The 22,202-nt window shown below is 44.2% G+C and overlaps 1 protein-coding gene across 1 annotated transcript in view; it reads right to left on the bottom strand.

Annotated features, from left to right (window-relative positions):
• Positions 1 to 182: 182 nt before the first annotated feature.
• Positions 183 to 22,202, bottom strand: part of LOC138180989 (uncharacterized) — a 54,122-nt gene continuing 32,102 nt past the window's right edge. The window contains exons 2-8 of the mRNA XM_069115405.1: positions 12,669 to 12,804; positions 10,164 to 10,359; positions 9,078 to 9,288; positions 7,686 to 8,010; positions 6,577 to 6,843; positions 3,484 to 6,463; positions 183 to 3,304 (exon numbers count right to left, since the gene is read on the bottom strand). Of these exons, the coding sequence (XP_068971506.1) occupies positions 2,966 to 3,304; positions 3,484 to 6,463; positions 6,577 to 6,843; positions 7,686 to 8,010; positions 9,078 to 9,288; positions 10,164 to 10,359; positions 12,669 to 12,804 (4,454 nt within the window). The 3' untranslated portion in view covers positions 183 to 2,965. The remainder of the gene's footprint in view (positions 3,305 to 3,483; positions 6,464 to 6,576; positions 6,844 to 7,685; positions 8,011 to 9,077; positions 9,289 to 10,163; positions 10,360 to 12,668; positions 12,805 to 22,202) is intronic.

The following is a 22,202-nucleotide window of genomic DNA, read 5'->3' as shown; positions in this document are numbered from 1 at the left end:
TAATTGATTTAACATTGAAAGGTTCATATCGGATTAACCAGAAGATAGGGCGAATGACGAAAACAAAGATGAATATGGATCGCTTTCATTTCATCAAAAGGAGAAAGAAAGAAGTGGCTGTAGAAGGAGCAAGGTAACCGGAAATTGAACACGAATACATATATCCACTGGTAGCCACGTAATTTTTCTTAAACGTTCATTTTTATTAGCGATAAATAAACTTACATATCTTTACAGTAACAACGTCCTCTCGTAACCCTCGGAAAATATGGTAATATCTATCCGCGAAAATCCATATAGATCGAGACTTCCGTTCTTTCATATTTCACGTGTTTTTCTTCCCGTTAAATGTTGTTTCCGCCTCTGTGGTGTTCCGTATCTAACACCGACACATTCTCCGTCCCGTAAACGGATGAACGGGCTCGTTAGGAAGAATCGGTACGACGCGAAACGTACGTACCAGAAGTATCTACGTTTTACAGTGTGTGTTTTACATGCGGCCTACGTACGTACGGAACCTTACGCTTCCTTAGTTAAATCCTAACGATAGCGAGCATACACAGCTGTCAAACATAAAACGAAACGAAAACGTAAAACGAGTTCGTTAAGTATCGAGCCGAAGGATATTTCGATCATCGAACCATCGACGCCAACGGCCGCTGACGATCGCGACGAGATCGAGGCCACGAGCGTCCGTACGGCTGTTTCACATTTTTAAGTTTCACTATGCCATCCTGCTTTGACCGTTAACTGGTTTTCGCTTCTCGGTCTACTAATATAATCTAGAATGGCTGGAATATATCCTCGTTACACGAATCCCAGTCCGTTGGACCGAACACGGTTGGCAAACGCCTTACTTCCGGCAAATATAATCCGAAAATAGTACGCCCGCTCGGCCACGGTAAATCGAGAAGAATGAAAGATATCATGCGATCGTCGTAACTTTTTCTTTCGCGAATAATTCGACGTTTCTTACGTGTATCCTTTTTTTTTATTTTCTTTTTTGTTCACCGACGAAAAAAAAAACGGCTATACAATATTCGAAAAATATGATTCCGCCAATGATTTCGAACAAGGCGACATACATGATATATATGTATAGATGTAGTACGTATATTTTACCAGTTAAGAGGAAAAAGCTTTCGTTTAATGATTCGTATATGTATATATGTATATATGTATATGTATATATATATGTGTATATATATACCATGTTTCTTCGGTTTACTCGTCACAGAAGCAATATATGTATGTACACGTATATGTTTACGAATATACGCGGCTAGGCGTTAAGTTTTGTGTGCGTGCCATCGAAATACAATGCGATACGGCTGAGAATTTGTCAAAACCTTCACTACTCAAATCCTCTGTTCGACTTTACGTAATCCGAGTACGATAAACGTTCCCATGGAGCGAAAAAACAGATCAAGTTGAGAAATACACATCGTCGATTGGTCTGCGCATGTTTGCAAGATCGAACAAGCGCGTTTTCCTTCTCGATTCCTTTGCTTTTTCCACCGTTCAATTTGTTCCCGAATCGTCAAGGACGACATTTTTCTTGACCGCAAAAAAATGAACGTCCTATCGATTCCAAACGATAAAAAAAATCCCTGTATCCTTATCCTTATTTAAAATCCACTCACGTTCTCTCTCCTATTGAAAGACATCGTGCGAAGAATCGCGTTCGATCATCAAAAAATGCTCGAAAAAAGAGGCTCGTCTCGACAGTGATCGCGGATACGATTTTACAAAAATGTTCGTATCATAAGCAACTAACTCTAATCGTTCACCGGTTCGAGACACGAGGCTCGTTGGTTTATCAAATCGCAATTATATAAAAAATCAAGCGTCCTTCGTTTATCTTTAACAATGCGGTCCCTTGAGCAGTCGAGGTTTTGGCGCTTCTCAAGTCATTCGAGTTACTCTCGTTTACCTAGTACCATCCAATTATACAGATCAGTCAGTACAGTCATGCACTTGAATCCAATTGGTTTGTCAAACCGACTTGTATTTATTTTCTTCTTTTCGTACTTTTATCTTTGTTTCTTTCAACGTCAGTTCCATTTTCCATTATCCAGATCCATGCATCTTCGAATGTTGCTTCAACAAGACAAGACTCTGGAGTCGCCATCGCGTGCTCTGAACTTGAAAAGTACAACCGAAGTCTCAACATGTTGGTGGTTATTAAACGCTAAGTGTCCTTACGTAAGTAACATTTAAACGCACACAACGTTTTCCTTAAGTAGCTTACGAAGCAATTTATGTCGTTACATATCTAACGATCCGCGACGACGGTTTCCACGATCGTTCTCAGACTTTGACAACCATTTCTTCCGAGAACACGAAGGAAAAGGAAATATTCGACCCGTCGTTGCGCTCATTGTTCGAGCGAATGTCCTACTTTCGTGCATCGACATCCCGTGAGACCGCTCGTGCGAAAATCAAAACGCTTCACGACGCAACGTCAAATCATAATCGTTACAGCAACTTCGTATCGAAGTAGAGAATCGCAAACGTATTCACGGAATCTTAACGAAGCTTCGACAAATCGCAAGAGACTTGGACAAACAGAGGGTCACCAAACGAACTTCGAAAACCCTCTGGTCTACGCGTCGATCATTTGAAAACAAGAAAACGATCGAACGATCGCTACTGGCAGAATAGTAGCCTAGCAAAGATAGTCCAAAAGACCGAGTACGTTCTCGTACAGCTATATATAAATATGTATCTCATCATCGATCCATTCGTCGCGATCTTTCCCTCTCTCGCACGATCGATTTCGTTTAATGAAACATCGATCTTAACATTCTCCCTCAGGATCTTGAATTTTCGCGGTAGCGGCGGCGCTGGCAAAACGTAGCCGCCTCCTCCTAACTATGGAGAATGCCGATAACGGTGGTTTTCGACGGTGATGCGAGGATGAGATAGAAGCACGATTGAAATCCCATCTCGCGACGGGTCTCCCTCAAAGGACCGGTTCTTCGTCGGTCTCGTCATTGTCATCATGCTCCTGTGCCTTGTACTGAGTCGTAGTTACCGAGACAGAATTTGTCTTCGCTCTTCGCTGTCTCTTCTGTTGATTGTTAACACCAGTGGGTGCATTGCCCACGCTACTGGCGGTCGAACTGCAACTGGATCCGCCAGAATTGTTGCCCCCGTTGTTTCCCACGGGAGATGCGAGATCGAGATCGAGTTGCTGGCCATGGGCGTCGATCAAAGGTCGCAAGGCGGTCCTCAAGGACCAGTAAAGTCGAGGATAGGCGCGTTCCTGTTGCAGGATTAGCTCCTTGCTTTGTTTCTGTCTCTGTAACAAAACCGAAAAGCGCATAGTTGAAGTGGATGTTTTAATCGGAACGTGTCAAGAACGAAATCATCGAGGGGAAAGTACGTGAGAATTATCGATCGCGTTTAATTAAAGGATGAGCAAAGAGATACGCTACGACGAACAATCAAAGATATAAATAAACTATAGGAGAAGCTTACCTCGGGAAGGTCAGTTGACCTGCTTTCCCGTGAAACCAACAGCTTCTTACTATCGGCGAACTGTCTCAACGCTTTTTCTCGGGTGTATACGAATGGTCGTACGACCCTGAGATCTTGACGTCGTATGTAATAGTGCGCCTTCATGGTTTTCAGCTTGCCACTGTGAAACACCGAGACGAAGAAACTCTCGGTAAGATCATCCAAGTGCTGGCCAACAGCCAGCACGTTGTATTTATGCCGCTTGGCGATCGCGTATAACTGCGACCTGATCTCTCGGTTGCAGAAGCTACACGCTCCACTGGCGTCCACAGTTTCTTCTTCAGGCTGATTGTCACCGCTGCTGCACTTGAATTCGCTGCTCTGTTCTTCGTAGAAGTAAGGGACGTCCAGAGCCTTCAGATAGCTCATTAGTTCCAGAGGGTCGAATCTGTTTGCGTCCACCGTGGCTGCTCCGATCTCAAAGTCCACGCCCTTTGATCTTACGTAGAATCGGTACTGGTGCAACGTGTGTAACAAGGACAAGGAACTCTTGCCGTTAGTCGACAAGCAGACCAGCACTCTATCGTTGTCTCGAATCATATCGAACTCTTGCATTGCCTCGACAGCTGGCTTCCAAATGTTCTTCGGCGGACAATGCCACTGAACTCGGGACAGTTCGGTGTTCCCGTCCTTCGAGTCAAATGTCGCTCCCTGGTCTCCATCTTCTTCCTCCTTGAGATCGCTCGAACATTCCTCGTCTTCAGAAAAGTCATCGTTTTGACGGACTTGTTGCTTGCAACTTGATTTATTGGATAACGCGGTCATCGAACTTGCTCTTGGTTTGCGACCGTAACTGTTGGTCGAATTGGACTCTGCGCTGCTGCTACGCTTTAAATCAACCGAATCTAGAGACTTGTCGCTCTCGTGGAAAGATAAATTGATACCACTGTCTTGGGAACTAACGGAATTCACGGCGGAATAAATTTTGGGAAGAATCTTTCGCGCGTCTCCGATCTCCAAACCACCGCGTTCTTGAGAATCGTCGTCGTTTAAATCGTCATCCAAGTCGTGTACCACTTCTTCGTCGTCGGTTTTCGATTGGTTGCGAACCATCTGTTCGTTCTCAGCTGGCTTCATCACGTAAATTACCGTCTCGTCCGAAGAACACTCGCTGGACATTTTGCTTTCCTGTTGAGTCAGTTCTCCGATCTTCCCAGAGATCTCTATTGGTCCGCTTCGTCTGGCGCTCGACATTCTGGGCGATGAGGAAGATTGAACGATCCTCCCTCTATCCGGCGAGCCGCAACCATTCGACGACACATCCGAAGCCGAAGCATCTGGAGAGTGTCTATGCAAACCGTCCACGGCATTAACCATACATCTGATCTCTGACTTCACCTCGCTAGCCATTTCCTTCGAGAATTCCATCAAATATTCCGCGATATCGCTCGCAGTGAACGAATCGTGTCTTGTCTGTTTGTCCTCCACGGACAACTGACTAATGGCGCTTAGATTGCGTGAATGATGTTGCGGCGTGTTCTCGGAAGTGTTCGTTTCCGACAGCGCATCGTCGACCTTGGATATCACTTCTCGGATCTCTGACTTAATCTCCGTCGCTAATTCCTTCGTCACCTCTTTCACGTAAGCTCTCAGATCGTCTTCTGACTTTTGACCGCCGTTCGCTGAAACTGGTGACGACCTACCTCCCCCTACGAATCTTTCCGTATAATCATAGACAGAGGAATACGAAGACGGAGGCGATGTTGGGTTATGACAATTTAACGACAAGATCGAATGACTGGGGCTGCTACTGTCCAGCTCCAAAGAATTCAAATCCGTTTGACTGCTGCAACTACAGTGATGTCGTCTGTGCTTCGAGGAGTTGCCATTATTTCCACTTAATCCCAGACTAGTCAAGGTTTGCGGGCTCAGCGGAAGCAGTGGAATTGGGGAGGACGAGGACGATGCGACGTTTCGGTTCCCCGAATCGTTGCCACCGCCGCTGGTGCTACCGAGAGAGTTGCACCTGGCACGACCAGCGTTGGTGGAGTCTATCGAATCTCTTTGCTCTTTAATTGGCCTGCTGCCCGCGTGAGACATCGTGCTGAGAGCCGATGTCGTGACCGCTTCGCCAACCGCGAACCTCACGGGCATCGGAGAACTCGGACAAGTAGCCGGTGACCTCTCACCGGCTGATTCGGTATTTCGATCGACCACGGTGGTAATGGACGACGTCTGTTCCTCCTCGTTGCTGTTCGCTGGATTGGACGAAGAAGTTTGGAATTCGGCCGCGCTCAACAGAGTTCTCCTGACTGTACTCAATACCGGAAGACTTCTGTGTCTAGGTGAATTCGACGAGATCGGAGCGTTTCCCGCTCGAGGAATGTCGCTGTTCAGTCGACGAATGTTATTAGCCAAGGCTAGGCAATTGACCAAGCTGTCGTGCGTTGTAGTCGGCGTGTGATGGTTGTGCTTGTTCCAAGATAGCATCGGACTGAAAGGCACGTCTTGCTTCACGTTCTGCGAGTTACCCAGAAGGAGATCCTGCGCCTCGCTCGGCAGCATGAACCATCGTAAAGACTCCAGCCGTTCCGACACGATGTTGTAGCTACGATCTATCTGCAGTGGATACCTCTGCGCCATTTTCCTAGCCCGGTTGAAAATGTTGCGCGCTGTCTGCAAACAGTCGCCGTAGTTCTGCGGAAGTACACCAGTGCCGGATACTCGTCTCTCGGAAGCGTTCATCTTCCCGTCTGTGTATCTGATGGAGCTGAGCCACTTTCGCTCTTTGAACACGCTATTCGTGTGGTGGCGCCATTCACCCGTATCCGAGTTGAGCACGTACTGCGGCAGCAATTTCCAACCTTCCGTTGCTACCATTTTTAGTGCCTCCAGTACGAACGCCACTTCTGCCTCAGACATAAAGTAAGGGAAGGAGAGTTTCGCGAAACCCGGCCTCAGACCTTCGGCGTTCGTTTCTTCGTTCTCGGTGTTCCGTTCCCTGGAAACGATAAGGTAACCCGGTTAGATTGCGCAGGCAAGTACGTTCTATTTAACGGTGTCATGCACCGTAATTATTTGATACGGTCCAAATGAAGTTTTCAACTTTCGTACCCCTCTATCAACGCCTTCTGGTATTTCTTGGCGAGTTGCTGGTCGATTCCCATCAGATCGTGAGCGTAACGTCCGGCACACGCGCACCCGCCACGCGCCTGTATACCGAACACGTCGTTCAACACGGCGCACACGAAGTTGTGGTGAAGGAACGTGCCCCGCGGATGACGCACCATAAACGAAAAGATCGGCAGCCTCTTAACATTCTGCGAGCCGCTACCGAGCAGAATTAGTTCCGGAATCGTGCGTACGTGTGCCAACACTTGCCTACACAAACAGGAAACATCGATCATGTTTTACAAATACAATCCACTTGCAGCATCGATCGAAATGATCTTCGAAAACATTGTGCGCGGACGTCCTTCGCTCAAAGTCGATCACAGCCTTCCTTTATATCGCGTGGTTGCTCAAGAACATTGCAATTTGGTTTTGTTATCTCGCTGATTGTCATGCAAATTTCATGTTTCTTATCTGCAGCACCGAAGTACTGTCATTTATACGTGACACGCTTATTATGAACATCTTTTAACCGCTTTCTTATGTATCCAGTATTTTACATTATTAATCTACAAATTAGTTTACAATTGTTTCTATTAATTCTCACATCATCAACCATCGATGCTAAAGTCTAACGACTAATCGCCAGTAACGACCGTAGCAACCGACGTTTTAATGTACGAGAATCGGCCGGTAGAAATTTAAAAAAAGAAATAATCGAGTTATTTCCATCAGCGATTCGCAATCAAGGAAGCAGTCTCGTACTGCCAATCGATTTCAGTCGAATCAGAGCTCCAGGAGGTCTGGCGTTGAAGACGTTCCCCTTCCCGATATCTACCATTCTGCTGTATAAATCGGCTATAAATATTTCCACGATATCGGTGACGTTTCCTCCTCGCGAGCACCGCACGTGTCACATATCGTATTTGAAACAAACAAGTTCACCAAACATGAAAGAAAATGGTAACCAGATTGTACGATTTGCTACGATTGTACGAGGATTTGCTTTTAGACGATAACAAGCTCGATATTCGTCGATTTTGATCGACTTTTCAACAATGAAATTGTTAATTCACGTTACATTTTTGTTGCAGACGTGTAAAAAAACGTACCTGGAAATCTTATCTTGACGAGTGACGATCGCTCGCGGCGTGACGTTCTCTTTCAGTTGCACAGCGAGTCCGCATCTGATGGTCTCGACGACACCCGCGGTGCCACTCTCCTCGCAGAGTTCCGGATCCCGGTGATAGTGATGAGAGTCCCGCATGTCCTCCGTGGCAATTTTATCTTTCAACAGGGACCGTTTGGTCACGAGCACGCCAGGGGATTGAACTCCACCGATGAACTTGTGCCCGGCGAAAATAATCGCGTCTTTGTGCACGGTCGTCTCCCCGACGCCGGGTAGATGTGGATTCATATCGATTTGAATGTACGGGGCTGAAAAATAGATGTATTTCTAGAATATACGTTTCTATAAATGTTACTTTAAGCTTTTACAGCAAATTCGTTCGATCACTTTTTAGCTATCGTCTATGAAAAAATCATAATACTATGAAGTATAATATTGATTAACACTAGAGATATAAAAATTTCTATTGATTTAATGCAGTGGTCGTAAAAACGATCTGCGCGTACCCTTATTTTTACTTGTTTCTCAACGAAACAGGTTTTCAACAAGTTCTACGTTTCATTGAAATAATACTTTGTAGCAACTGTGTATATTCCTTCTATACATTAATAACAATAAGAAAATTATTTCGAACGGAGACACGCAAACACGCTCGCCGTTCTTTGAAATAGTTTCTTTAAAATCGAAAAATTGCGAATAATTATACTCGTTGATGACGATAATAACTCTTATCAATTCGTTAATGGCGATAAACTGAGGCGATTAGTTGTTCTAGCGTTTACATATCCTTTTGTAGAACAAGGTATTTAACATCTCTTTTATCTGTGAAAAACTGTATTGTTCCTACGTCTGCCACTTTAAAGATCACGGTATCCGTAAGTGATTGTCATCCGGTAATTACTAGTTTCATTGATTATAACCAGATAAATACCAGACTCTTCAACGGATAACGACTTCAATCTGATCGTCACCGTCACTTTCTACTTACATGCGTAATCGCATTGCCAACTCAAGTTGCATTCATCTTCTCTAAAAATCAATCTTCAAGCACCACGTACAAACAAATCTCTACATTTCCCTTATCTTTCTATAGATCAAACTTCCAACGGAATCGTACAATTTTTCTCCTATCTTCTATTATGTTGAAATAACATTTACAACGATATTGTTCTATTTCAGGTAACAAAAGAAGAAAGAAATTTCATACGATACGGAGATAACAATTTTTATGCGACTGATAATACGCGTGCCTGATCGATCAGGATCGAATGGTCGTGATAATATACTTTTGTCAGAAAAGGGTGCAAACATTACGTCGCGTTGAATCTTTCATTGTTTCCACGCGTATATCGACTTCCACGTGCATCATTGTTACCTGTTGTGGTGTAATCCCAGACGCTAAGTGCCCCATACTGATGCAGTAGAAGGGTCGTGGCGACGTCATCTGCCAAAACCCCGGTTATGCAACTGGCAGCGCTGAAGCATCCGATCATTTGCGTAACACCTTCGCTTCGAACTTTGATCAGGCTCCGCTCGAGATCGTTCAGATCCAAGAAACCTTCTCGAGTCTCGGACACTCGTACTATCTACGATAAACGTTTTAATGTTATAAACAAATATTATTCTATTATAAAGTATTATACTACTTGCATACTCTCTGCCCTATTTTTAGTGTTCTACTTTTACGGTTCCACTTTTGCCGTACGATGTTATCGATCCTAAGTCGGTACTTGCTCACGCGAACGCACGATTACACTTGCAGTATAATCTCTATTTCTGAATATTCTATGTTCTTCGATGACTTGTTGAACGTTCTAGCAATTTAAAAACGATTAACAATACGCATTTGAGAAACACTTTTGCGTCAGTAACGCGGACAAAAGATCGTATTTTATTTATACCGAGAATTTTATAGCGATGCCTGGCGAGTTGGAGTCGCTTCAAAGGAAAGAATTGCAAATGGCTTAGTTCCGGAATAACATGTATCACGCATTCGTGTTCTGCGAAGTGTCAAAGACTCTTCGAAGTTTCCCCACGAGTTTCGTTCAAAAGGCACATTCCAAAGACTTCTCTTCGCTCCGAACAAAGGCGTACCAGAACTTATCACCGTAGAAACTTCTTCTTACTTTTAAATACTACGCCTATTCCAGGAACGTATCGATTATTAAATTTTCAACAGCCGGCTCGAAATAGATTTACTTATTCCCTACTGAGAGAGGAAATAAACAAATTATTCAAAATCATATTAAAAGGTTAACTCATTTCCAGCTACTTAATATCTTATAATTCACTAACAAGGAGATTGTTCGAAAACAGGAAGGAATAACGACTCGAAAATATCCTCAGTGGAACTCTCAATGTCTTTCACAACATTTACGTTTACATTGAAACGCATCAAACGTTTTCATCGACGAGAATACTTTCGATTCGCTGTTTTCAAAATATCGTATCGTCTGCTTACCCTGACGCCATGCTCACGCCAAGGCCGGAGATTTGCGTGATGCTCGAACGGTCCCACGAACACCACGGTGGATTTGGAGACATCGAGGTGTCGCAAAAGCGTACGAAGGGCAGCCGCCGTGCCTTGACCCGTGAACAGCACAGCATCCTGCTCGCCAGCTCCCACCGCATGTCGAACAATGTCTCTGGCTTCGTGTCTGTAAAGATCCTTGCCGTCAGGATACATCGATTCGTCCTCCCGTGGCTATTAACGATCGTAAAGTCGCTGCTGTTTGTCGAATCGAGAACAAACGATGCTCGTTCGCGTTTCTCAAGAACGTCTAGAGATCTCGAGTTTCATTGGCGATCGTTGAGGTCGCCTCGAACAGAGAAACGCAAGTAGGACGAAGCTTATGATCGCTATAGGAAAACATGCTTCTTCCAAGTCCATTTATATGGCAACGAAATTTTAATCAGATACACGAATTTCTGCCGATTAAGTTCATTTGTCTGAACGAGAGATTGCATTATACGCATAGGATGTCACGAACAGTAGGAAAAAAACTATGGACTTTCGCTACGTGAAATTCGTTTATACGAAGTTCTCTCGATAGGTTTAGATAGAATTATGGTTGGAAAAAGTATAAATGGTGGCTTCCAAAACACGCGTGGTAGTAATATCTACCACGATGATACTCTGACTCCACGTGTTATTTGAACGCGGAAATCTACACGCGCGTCTACTCTAGACAAAAACACGTCAGCGGGTGGAAAGATAAAGCTACGGATGCCTTTGCCAGCACCATATACAACCCCTAAAAAATATAACACCTGAATCGGAGCAAAAGGATAGCCGACAATCGTTAGGAATACGATCACGAGTCTCGACACGAAGAATGTCAGTGCCCGTTACCCGTGACGTGCAAGTAAATTACGTTATATGTTTCTTAATGTAGCAAACGATAGCCGCGATGCTCAAGGAATAAGCTTTAGTTAATAAATTATTTAGATCTTAGTAAAAGGTGCAATGTTTATTCGCCTAACCGAAAAGCATCCGTCCATAACCACGTCAGGGTTGTATTGTGCAACGTATCGTTCATACTTTTACCGCTTGTTACGTGTACATTGAATAACGGCGAATCACATTTGCGTTACTCTGTTTCTGAAGCTGCTTCAATCGCTTAAACAGAAGATTTGAAGGGATGGGTGGAAAAACGGTACAAGTACATTTTTCTCCAAAAATATCAGTATTCTTCTGGTAAATTTTGTTAGCGTTTTAGCGCTACAACTGCTGAGAACCAGCAGAGTATAAAACTTGTATCAAAGGAACTTAAATAAAAGTATTGGTATAAAGAAATACGTAAAAATTGCAGGGAGAAAAAATTTTTTATCCATACACTTTGCAAATGAAAGTGTTATAAATTTATAAAATTAATAAGAAAAACGATACCAACTAGTCATTTAAATCATTCCGGTAGTATTCACGTTAATATTCAGAACCATGCGTATGATTTCTCTCTACCAAAGTTCAACTTTCGCCACAATTTTCCCAAATCACAAACATTCTCGCTCGTACCACTTTCCCTCTGACCTCTCGCTTATCTCCGGTTTAAGTGAGAAACGCGATTCGGATGTAACCATATAAAAGTCGCGTGACGAAAAAGGCGCGTTATTGTCGTGACTGGCTTGGTGGTGCAGTTGGACAGCCGGTAAGCGGTCGGGAATCGACTCGGTGGGGATATTGATCTGGGACATGAGCGCCAGGGAATGGGACGCTGTGCGGAACCACCCCTACACGTTCGACCGCGTGAGATTTAGGGATAACGGGGTCGCTTCGCGCGGGACAACCTTTTCGATCGAAAACTATGCCAACAGCGAGCAAACGGACAACTATCGGCGGCTATGATCGACTATGAACCTGAGATATGAAACGAAACGTGTCGCGAACGGAATGCGTGGAATGGAGGCGAAATTGTACGGGTCGGCGGAGAAATAGAAAGGCTCGTGTACGGTCGACTGGCGCAAAAAACGAGTCTCGTTTACCGCAGAAACGGTACGTCAACCGGAATCGTACGTTGCACGCGGTACGATATGCTAATTTCGCGTAGGAAATCGACGATTACAAATTCATAGCGCATGCTCGGATACTTTCTAACGATGCGATCCGCGACGTACGTAAGTACACAACGGTCGCGTACGAACAACAGGACGAACGATTGAACGGACGACGGATCGTGTTGGTCCGCGAATAGCTACAATATCTCGATTAATAGGCTGACCAGTAACTGGAATTGGTTCTGGGAAGCGGCAGCTGGTGAACGCGGATGTGTCGCGCTCGATAATCGTCGACCGTGTATAAATGCGTGCGCGTGCTTCTCGCCGCGACCTCGATCGTTATCGTGATCATTCGGTGGTCCAGTCACACGCTGATAGCATATATATATATATGCTATCTACCAAGAGAAAGAGAGAGAGAAAATATGGAGGAAGAATATGGAAAGGAGAGGGCGTCTCTCGATCGTCTTACCTGAACAGAGAAGACTGAAGGCTGCAGATGGACGTGGACGCTCGGGTGTCGCCCAAATATGGCAGCACCTCCTTCGCAATGTACTCTTCGAGAAATTGCAGCGACCTTCCAGAAGCGGTGTAGTCGCAGTAGACCACTGTAACAATAAAACGCCAGTCGTTTTCAAATGTTTCGAATAAATACACAAGAAAGAACGAAGGAAAAGGAGGCGGAGGGCGCGACACACCGTTCCTCCTTGGCAAGTCTCGCGCGTGGGAAATCGATCGACGTCCATGATAACGCTGCCGCGTCTTTTATTCAACGGGCGTTGCCAAGTGTTTTTGAAAATTTCATACTGTATAGCCGTGGAAAGAGCTTGCACGCGACCGGGTCAACGATTCTACGTTTCTCGCGAGAATAAGATTTTCGATTCCATCTTCTCCCTCTTTTTTCCTTCTTACGCTCGTGCGTTGGTTTCGAGCGAGCTGTTTTCTTACACACTGAAATATCCCACGCGATTCGGACGACCACTAAAACTGCGCGCTATTATTCACGCTCCGCGAGAGCACCGGCGCCAGAGACGGTGGGCCGTTTATTCGAAGATATATTGGGTGTGACACTTGATAGAAATAAGAAAAATTGCTCGACGTATGGGACCAACACTCGTAACGCTGGTACGCAACGCTCGTCCAAGGTGTTCTATTAGCGTAACCGAACTCGTGGAATTCAAATTCGCGCGGAGATCCAGAGAAGAAAAAACGAAGTAGGTCGCGGTGTCAAGGCAACTCTAAGGTCACCGAAATATCGGAAAAACTGATTCGATGATAAATACGTTGCGATTTCAGTCCCTCTAACAGGAAGAAGTCAAAGGTCATGGTATCGCGACTAACCTTGCAACGACCTTGACAAGTCCATCTATATTACAAGCTTTTATCGGACCTACATGCTCGGTTTTCTGCATATATATCTATATGTAGAGTAAGTCAGCTCACCGCGTATAAAGCCACTTCCGTTCGACTCCAATTAAATTGTATTACAGGTTCTCGCGTGAAAAGTAATCCAAACGTGCTTCCTCGAGAGTCGAGGAACGAGATGACTCAGAAAATACAGGATTTGCGGAGATCGATGGTGACAAATCTCGAGTATCTTTTGCAAATATGTTCGCTGGTGCCCGATAAATTATCGAGGAGAACTCGAGAAAACAAGGTCGAGCGTAGGTCGAACTTTATTTCAAATATCCCGAATTCACCCCTAGACGATTTTCCTGCGGTCGACATTCGCACGTTCCACCCTGTACATCGGTGTCGAGGCGTCGAAGCCGCGGTCGTTGCTTCCGTTGCTATTTTCAGCCCCGCCAGCCAAGCCGAGTTTACCAGAAAATGGAAAATGTTTATTCAGAGGAGAATGGGAGCACATTCTTTCTTGATGCTTCTCCATCCGTTCCTAACAAAGGACTGTACGTACACGTTTATTTTGCACAGACAGATTTGCCCCATGCGAAAGGGTTCGAGGGAAAATATTCTGTCGAGTTGCGAAACAGGCACTTTAATCAAGGTGCCATAATAATTGCCAAGAATCGAGGTTTCCGTAGGTAGGTTTTTAAAAGAGAAATTCTGACATCTTGCAAGCATTGCGATTGACACGATCGAAAGAAAATTTAAGACGACGAACGATACTAGAATGCACCTTAATTCTACAAAATCGAATCGTATTAAACAAGGAACAATAATATAAACGACACGAATTTGTTTAAAGATTCGTTCGAAGATGATCGTTATCATATACGCAAGCATAAACATCGAACGTTCTTTTGACCAGCATTGTAAGTTTCGTCAGAGGTTGGACTGATACGACACTGATACCAGCACGATAATTTATCAACTAATAATATTAATAAATTGAATTACATATTGAATCATAAATTTCTGAGAAAGTAATAAACTCTTCGTAATCTTGCCTTCTACGGTCTTACGATTTTATAAAATAGCATAATCGAGTGACTTGTCATTTATAAAATCCACTTATAAAATCTTGTCTGTTTTATTATCGTTACTATCTTACAACAGAATCTATTTGTACTGGCACAAAATTTCGCTAATAACCCCAATCATATATATGCATATAATAAATTAATAATAGCATTAAAGGAGCGCGAATAGCCATAGGTCGTGTTATGAAATACTTGGATCAGCGTCGAAGTAGAAACGAGCGTTCTCCGATATAACATTGACGAGCGGCGACGAGAAAGAAAGAAAGAAAGAGATTTGGCTATTTCGCGCGGCCAAATGGAATCGCTATATTGCCGGGGAAAGCCAAGGTAGACGAGGGATAATGATTCGCAGGTGTGTCTTACGAAACAGTCACGATCGGTAACCGGTCCTGCGCGGGTTCGCCAGTGAAATTATGCCCTGGCCTATAGCGGCTTCCGACCATTTTACCCGCGAAGGGGATAAATTGCATTGATTTGTTTAGGAAGGAACGCGTGGAACTAAGCGAAGTTTAATGGTTGTTTCGTAACTGTCCAGCGTCACTTACGTAAAGTGTCGAGCGCTCTCGTCTAGAACGCGAATGGAAGCGTTATTCCGCGAAGTTGAACGCCGATTAACAAATGGAAAATAGTCTTCCGCTTTTACTTCTTTTTCCTACGTGACCGTCGTGCGGAACGATCCACGAGTACGCGTTCTTACAATCGTTAAACTCCTGTTCCCGTTAATTAATGCTATTAGGAATTTAATAACCGGTAATTTGTAGCGAGAATTGCAACAAGGTGAAAGTGTAAACTAGAGAACGATATCTGTACAGTTTAAAAATCGTTAAGAGGCTGAAATTTGCATAAGACTCGAAAGGAAGAACGATTCGGCGCTTAATTCACTTTCGATGTATCTTATCTATCCGCGTGATAACGATTCCTTTACATGCACAACGTTGTCGACATAATTATTCGCTCGTTAGCGATTTCAACGTTTCTCGAGAAATATTCCTCGATTGTCGCGTTGCAAGGATACACGCGTTTTGAAAGAATAAGGAGAGTTTTATTTATCTACAGATCATGATCGGTCGTTTGTAATCGAAGCACCGCGCCGTTAAAAACTAAGCGATTCAGTTTGGCGAGCGAACTCAAGCGCTGATGCTCTCGACTGACGTCAAAATCTCGTTACTTTATCGAGTTGTCACCGGTTCCATCAATGATCGCGGATACTAAATCGCTCGAAGCAACGTCTGTACACACAGTGTCGCCAAAGCTCCTTGGGAATAATTCGAACGCGCCGTGACGGCTAACCTGAATGTCAACTACGCCTCCGCGAATGTAGACGAACAGGGTCGCGCGATCGCGCGACTACGTCCGCTCGAGGCGATCCTTTTGCCAAGCTTCTTGTCGTCAGAACAAACAGCGAAACGTGCAATATCCCTCATCGATCGGTGGAATAATACGCGAAAAATTTTGCCAGATGATTGACAGAGCTATTATAAGTAACGTCTAGCCACTCGACGGCCGTCAAAACGAAGTTTCGATAATTGATTTTGAAGTTGACTGGCGAGAAGCGAGTCTTCCGAATGGATTAGTCGCTGCGCCGGCAGGCTCGAGACGCGAGCAAGGCTCGTAACCTCGTTGCAGACCACGTTGGGAACTTTGCATACTGGACGCTTTCTCTAGCTTGCAGGCACGAAGCCAGCCTTCGTTCCGTTCGTTTGAGAAGGTTCGACAAAAAACGTAAGGACGGTTGGTTAATCGCGTCACGAAAGGCAAACGACATAACCAAACGAATCGACTAACGAACGAACAACCAACTATTCCACGGAGGTGCGCGCGAATTGTTTTACGAGGCACCGGACGGGTTCAAGGTACCAGGAATTGCAGGGAATTCGCTTCTGGGCGTAGTTTGACCTAAATCCCGAAGGCAACTTACTACGATTGCCCGAACGACCGTTCGACCCCGAACCGGCAACTATTCGCGTTCGAAGCACACACCGAAAGAAATCCTCTCCTTTGTAGAACTAGAGCACACGGGTGTGCAGTGTGCACTGTGTGCACGGGTGAATCTACAAAGAGAAGAAGAGGAAAAAAATAGAGACGTTGGATAGAGGACGCGTGCGTGCGCGAACTTAGATAGCTGACGTATCGCTCGTCTCGAATAAACGGTAAATTACCAGAGCATTCCGCTTTCCAATTAGTCTTCAATTACACGCGGACGAGTTGACCGACGACGGCACGCGTCCGGCAACGTTTAACTGCTAAACGACGGGTTCCTCTTCGAATCAACCGTCTTGCAATTAATTCGGAGGAAAGCTTTCGCCGCTAATCGATTAATTCGGCTGACCGGATGAGAAAGCTCGGCTCGCGTACGCAGTTTGATGGAAAACACGTTAATTGAATCGGCAAAAGATCGGCTCGTAATGAGAATGTTGATGTACCGTTGATCTTATCATATGGAAGGATTCATTGAAAAGCTAGACGTAGCAAATAACCGTTTGAGAAATATGCAGTCGTATGGTTGGCGAGCTATTCTTTGCACAATTAAATATTTACGTAACATCCGCACAACACGGCGATAATTTGTTTGAATGATGCGCCTTCTATCTACCTCTTGGCAGACACGAACGTTATTTGAAAAATGTTAAATCTCTTTCTCTCTCTTACTCATTATACTTTTTAGTATTATTTAAAGAACAGTTTGCGTAATGTCAAAGAGAATAATTGAAATGAACGTAATAGAATTTAGGATGCGGATAATACATCGAATCGAATAATCGAATCGATGCAGTCGAAATACGCGAATAGACTATGGTCAGCGAATAAAGTCGCTACTCCCACTTGATTATTCCGAGTGCCAGTTAATTGGTCGTATTTCCGCAACGTTATTATTCGCAATAACGAGACTGTATATATCACTTGCGTCCTTCGATACGTCGTGCGTGACGGTTCACGAGATTTTATTCTATCACGTGTATCTCCTGGTAGGAATGTACGACTTTAACCACGTATTCTTTCGCTGATTCAGCTGACATAGCGAAACTATTCCACTGTTTCTATATCCTCCTAAATCTTTCAGATTTCCACGCTATCAAATATCGATCAACGAATATCTTCCTTCCTATCAAATATCAAAGTCTACTGCTATCAAATTCGAGCAATTTAAATTCCGCAAATGTCATGGAAATGTTGAAGAAAGGTAATTACTACCAGTACTAACTATTTCGTACATAATAGTTAATATTAATTTAATTTAATTTTAGAACAAAATGTCCAAAGGAAAATGTAAGAATCTCTCATTATCATCTTCTATTTTTACATATTTCTCAGTTTCTCTTACAAGGAACCATCCCGAATTTTTCTTTGATCTACGTTAATCGACGTTCTGTGACGATTATAATCGAGATCTAAGTCTATCGTCATCCAATTCAAAGAATTCGAGTCCCAAAGCTTCTTTGAAATAAAAGATCTCGAAGAAGAGTTAGAGGAATCGTCGCATGAGAAGATTCGACAGATGATGCAATTCTCGCGACTATTTTTGACGCGTTTAAGTGCTGGGTAATGATATGTGTAATGGAACGAAATTAACGCTCGCAATTATTGTCAGCAGCTGACTCGAGAGCGAACGTTTCTAAGCGTTCGTGAGTGTCGACCGACTTGACTAACTGGATTACGCGTCGCTCGCGTTTCGCGGCGGATCGTTCCGGCCGCCATTCACTTTGTTCTTAGTTATACGACAATCCGGGAAATTGTCCTCGAGGCCGACCGAGTCGTTCTGTGCGTAACCGCACGCGTACGGTGTACGCGAACGTTTTGAGGGAGTAAACCCTACCAGTCCGCCTTTTGGGAACGAGTCGCAGACGCCTGTTGCGTGCTCGTACGTTTCCGCAAATTCCCTTCGTTCGTTTTCAAAATTTGACATTGTAAATACGATCCGAAGAAGATCGCCGTGATATTTTCAATGATTCGTCGAACGTGCTTAATGTACGAGAAAATGAAAAACAGAGTCTTCCTTGGAACAAATTCGCAGAAAATCGGAGAGAGGAGAAACAGCTTTTAATAGATACACACGATTCCCTTGGCTTTGATCCTCTTACGATTCTGCAATTTTTATGCCGCGATTTTGCTCTCCTTTCAACAGGAAAAGAGACTTTCATATTCAATTCTAGATTATATTCTAATAAATTCTATTCGTTATTCTCTTGTATTTTAGATGGAAAAATACATTTATGTCAGAAATGTTCCAAAGAACATAACGGAATTAATCGTTGAAAACTTCGTTTTTACATGCATTAAAAGGAAATGAATTTTATAATAATTACCTTGGACGTAGCAGTAATAACTAAAGGGCGAAGGTAAACGAAATAAGAAAAATTCGAGTAAATTATTCTCCCACGCTTCAACATTCCACGAAACTATAATTACTACTTAAACCTAGAGTCAATATGCACGATATCCAGCCTGATTAACCAATAATCTCTTTATCCCCTTAATCGCGTGTCAGCTGATGGGAAGCTTCTGATAACCGAGCTACTTCCTGATTAAATCATGTACGAGAAGCGCAAGAAAAATAGGAAAAAAAAGGAAGAATGACCTACGACGAGACGCGGCCAGAGGCCTCGAGTCGTGCAACGATCGAGTCGAACGCGACCCAGTTTCCACGTCTATCCGTGTTCTACGGACTCCTTGGATCGCGCGATAGTACGATCGACCTGGCCGACGAGTTCGTACGATCAGTCTACCGTGTGGAATATTGTTCGCACCTATTTCGGTATAGGATCGGTACGACCGACTTCTATCCACGACCCAGATCGTCTATTCCATCCTGCAAGTAGTTTCTGCGCACGTTCCCTCAGAATGCTTCCTCGTTTCGTTCCAAACGAATGGATACGATCGATCGGTATATACACTAGCAAAAGTTTCATACCATCGAATGTATCTCATAAAATCCAAGAATCAGAGAAAATAGCACTCTACTTGAGTAAATACTTCGGTTAAAAAATTATCGACGCAAAGGAAATTATTTACTATGGCTACCTGTATAGTAATGATTTCGGACGAGTCCTGTTGCACGATAATTTACTAGCTAATAATATTAACGAATTGACGTGTCGCAAATTATAAACTCGACTTGCATAGTTTTTACGATTTTGTAATTTTACATCGAACGGAACAGTCAGCTGACCTGCGGTTTCAAAACATCGGACGTAAAACTTTTATTTGTCACATTACTAAGCTAGCCGCTATTATTACGTATAATTTATCAACACTGATGAGTTGTAATTTGCAAACCCGTAAAACGTCGCTAATAATACTATTTGTGCAAGAGGATGTGGATGATTCAACGGTCCGAATTTTTGGCTAGTAGTGTACATTCCATTCCACTCAAAGAAACTGCATAAGAAAATAGGGAAGCGGCCTTTCCGTTTGCACATGAGCGGTTTGGATTGCTTCCACTCGCGAGATAAGCGAATCGATCGTGGTCGTTCCAACCAGCAGATCCATGCTACAATAAGAGCTACTCTTTTCCGCTGGATACACTCGAATCGCTAATTAACGCGCGAGTGTTTCGGAGTGGAACGGCAGCGGATCGATGGCCCTCGCCACGCTTCCAATTACGCGGACCCCGAGGAAAAGTGTGGGCCGTCGCGTAGGCGTTCGAATCGTCCTGCTCACTTTCGTTTCCACACACCTGACCTTCGAGAGAACAATAAATTTCAGATTAGTCAATCGTGTCGTACGTCTGTCCCATATTTACTGCATCCGCTATATCGGTTACGATGCGAGCGGTTTTTCTCTTTTGCAAGAGAAAATAGTCGAAGGCCGAGTTTTACTGCTACTCCAATCGTACTTCTGTTAGGTTCGAGTGATATTTCTCGCACCGCGGGTATCGCGTGGTGAAACAGTTGCCTGATAAACTTTGGTAAACGTGCAAGATTGTGCTCACCGAGGGGAAAAAAATCGTATCTGATAAGAAAGTGCGAGGGAACTCGTGCAGCTGTCGGTAATCGATTTCTATATCGAGTGATGTCATTTATAGTACAGTTTCTTCGAAACAGCGTTGTTAATCTACAACGTTTACAGACGTACATATGAATCACAAACATCAGAATCCATCTCTAAGATTTCGAAACCTGATCGAACGATCAACGTCATTCGAAAACCTTAAGCGGCTCTTACAGAACGAAAGTTGTCTCTGTGTAACGCAATATTTTGCATGGAAAAATATTCATTCGCTGTTTTAACACCTCGAAGTTGCTATTGAGAAATATACAAATAATATTATAATAAATGGTATTCAACTATTCTAACACCTCGAAGCGTATACGAATATTCGTCATGCCCAGTGATTGCATCATGCGAGACATCATCTTGTTTCGTAGGATGAGGCAAGTTTCGCGTAAAAGAACTACTTTAGAGTACCCGGAAGAATCACGTAATCGCACGAAAAACCATGTCGTTAGCGGCAGTCTCGGCCAAGATTATCCTTATCGCGTGACAATTAACACTATAAATAAAGCGCGCCGATATAGGTGAATATTGCAGCAACTTCTCGCCAAACGTTGTGCGTCAGTAGCAAGATGTCGAGTTGCCGATGTTGTACGCGATGCACGCGACAAACGTCAAATACGAGATGGAGGACGCTTCCGACAAGCGCGATGTGCCGTTGCCGGAATCTTTCACGAGCGCCAAAAACCTCCGAGTCGAGAAGTAACGTGCGAAACCGGGCTATGGCGACGGGACGGGAGGATGGGGAAGAGAGGGTGGAAGCCTTTCGAGATCATGCCCGGCACTAAATTTGGAACAAGGCTCATATCCAACGTCGCACGGTTCGCCACGGGGCAGAGGAGAGAGCGTTGCTTGCGACCTAAATACGAAGGGACCCCGAGAGAGCGTTTCGCCGTCGTAGCGTCGCGGGGTCACTTCCATGAAATCGTCCCGCGCACGAAAATAATTCAGTCTTTGTTCGTTAGAGCGTATACGGACGGAAAGCGAGCGAGAAGTAGCTCGCCGTGAGAGCCACTTGCTCTCCCAGTGCGAAGAATAGGTCGACGAATGGTCGTACGATCGATTCCAGAAGGAACAGTCGCGGGATGAAGGTTACGAGAGAGTCAGCTGTTCTTGGAAGCCATGTTTTCCATGGTTAAGAGGTTTTACGCGAAGCTGAGTTGGAAATGGAAAAAATAGATAAACTCTGAAAGATTCTTTGTATCCGTGCCTCTAATCAATCTTCTGTAAAGAGATGCAAAAGCGGTGGTAACAGTCTGGCCATTATTGCGAAAGATAGGTCATCGTGTGAACCAGAGATAACACCAACGACGGAGGAAGAAATAACGCGTTGAATTTTTTCATCGTATCTAATCGAACAGCTGGTCTTCCACAGACACAGAACGCGTGTCATAACGAGAACCAACTGATCGATCGAACGTCGAAGGAGGATCCGAAACGGCCAAAGCCGAAGCTTTCCGTGTTCTTCAACCGATTCTTTCGTGATCTTCGATAGATCGGAAACGGAGCAGATCGTGCGAGATCGTGACTAGATCTAACTACCGTTGAGCAGCGTGCAAGGTGGCGGGGAGCGA

Source organism: Bombus flavifrons, chromosome 6, assembly GCF_040668555.2.
Source record: "Bombus flavifrons isolate JBK064 chromosome 6, iyBomFlav1_principal, whole genome shotgun sequence".
Taxonomy (NCBI): domain Eukaryota; kingdom Metazoa; phylum Arthropoda; class Insecta; order Hymenoptera; family Apidae; genus Bombus; species Bombus flavifrons.
The sequence above is the reverse complement of the archived record's forward strand: the minus strand, read 5'-3'. Positions and strand labels throughout refer to the sequence as shown.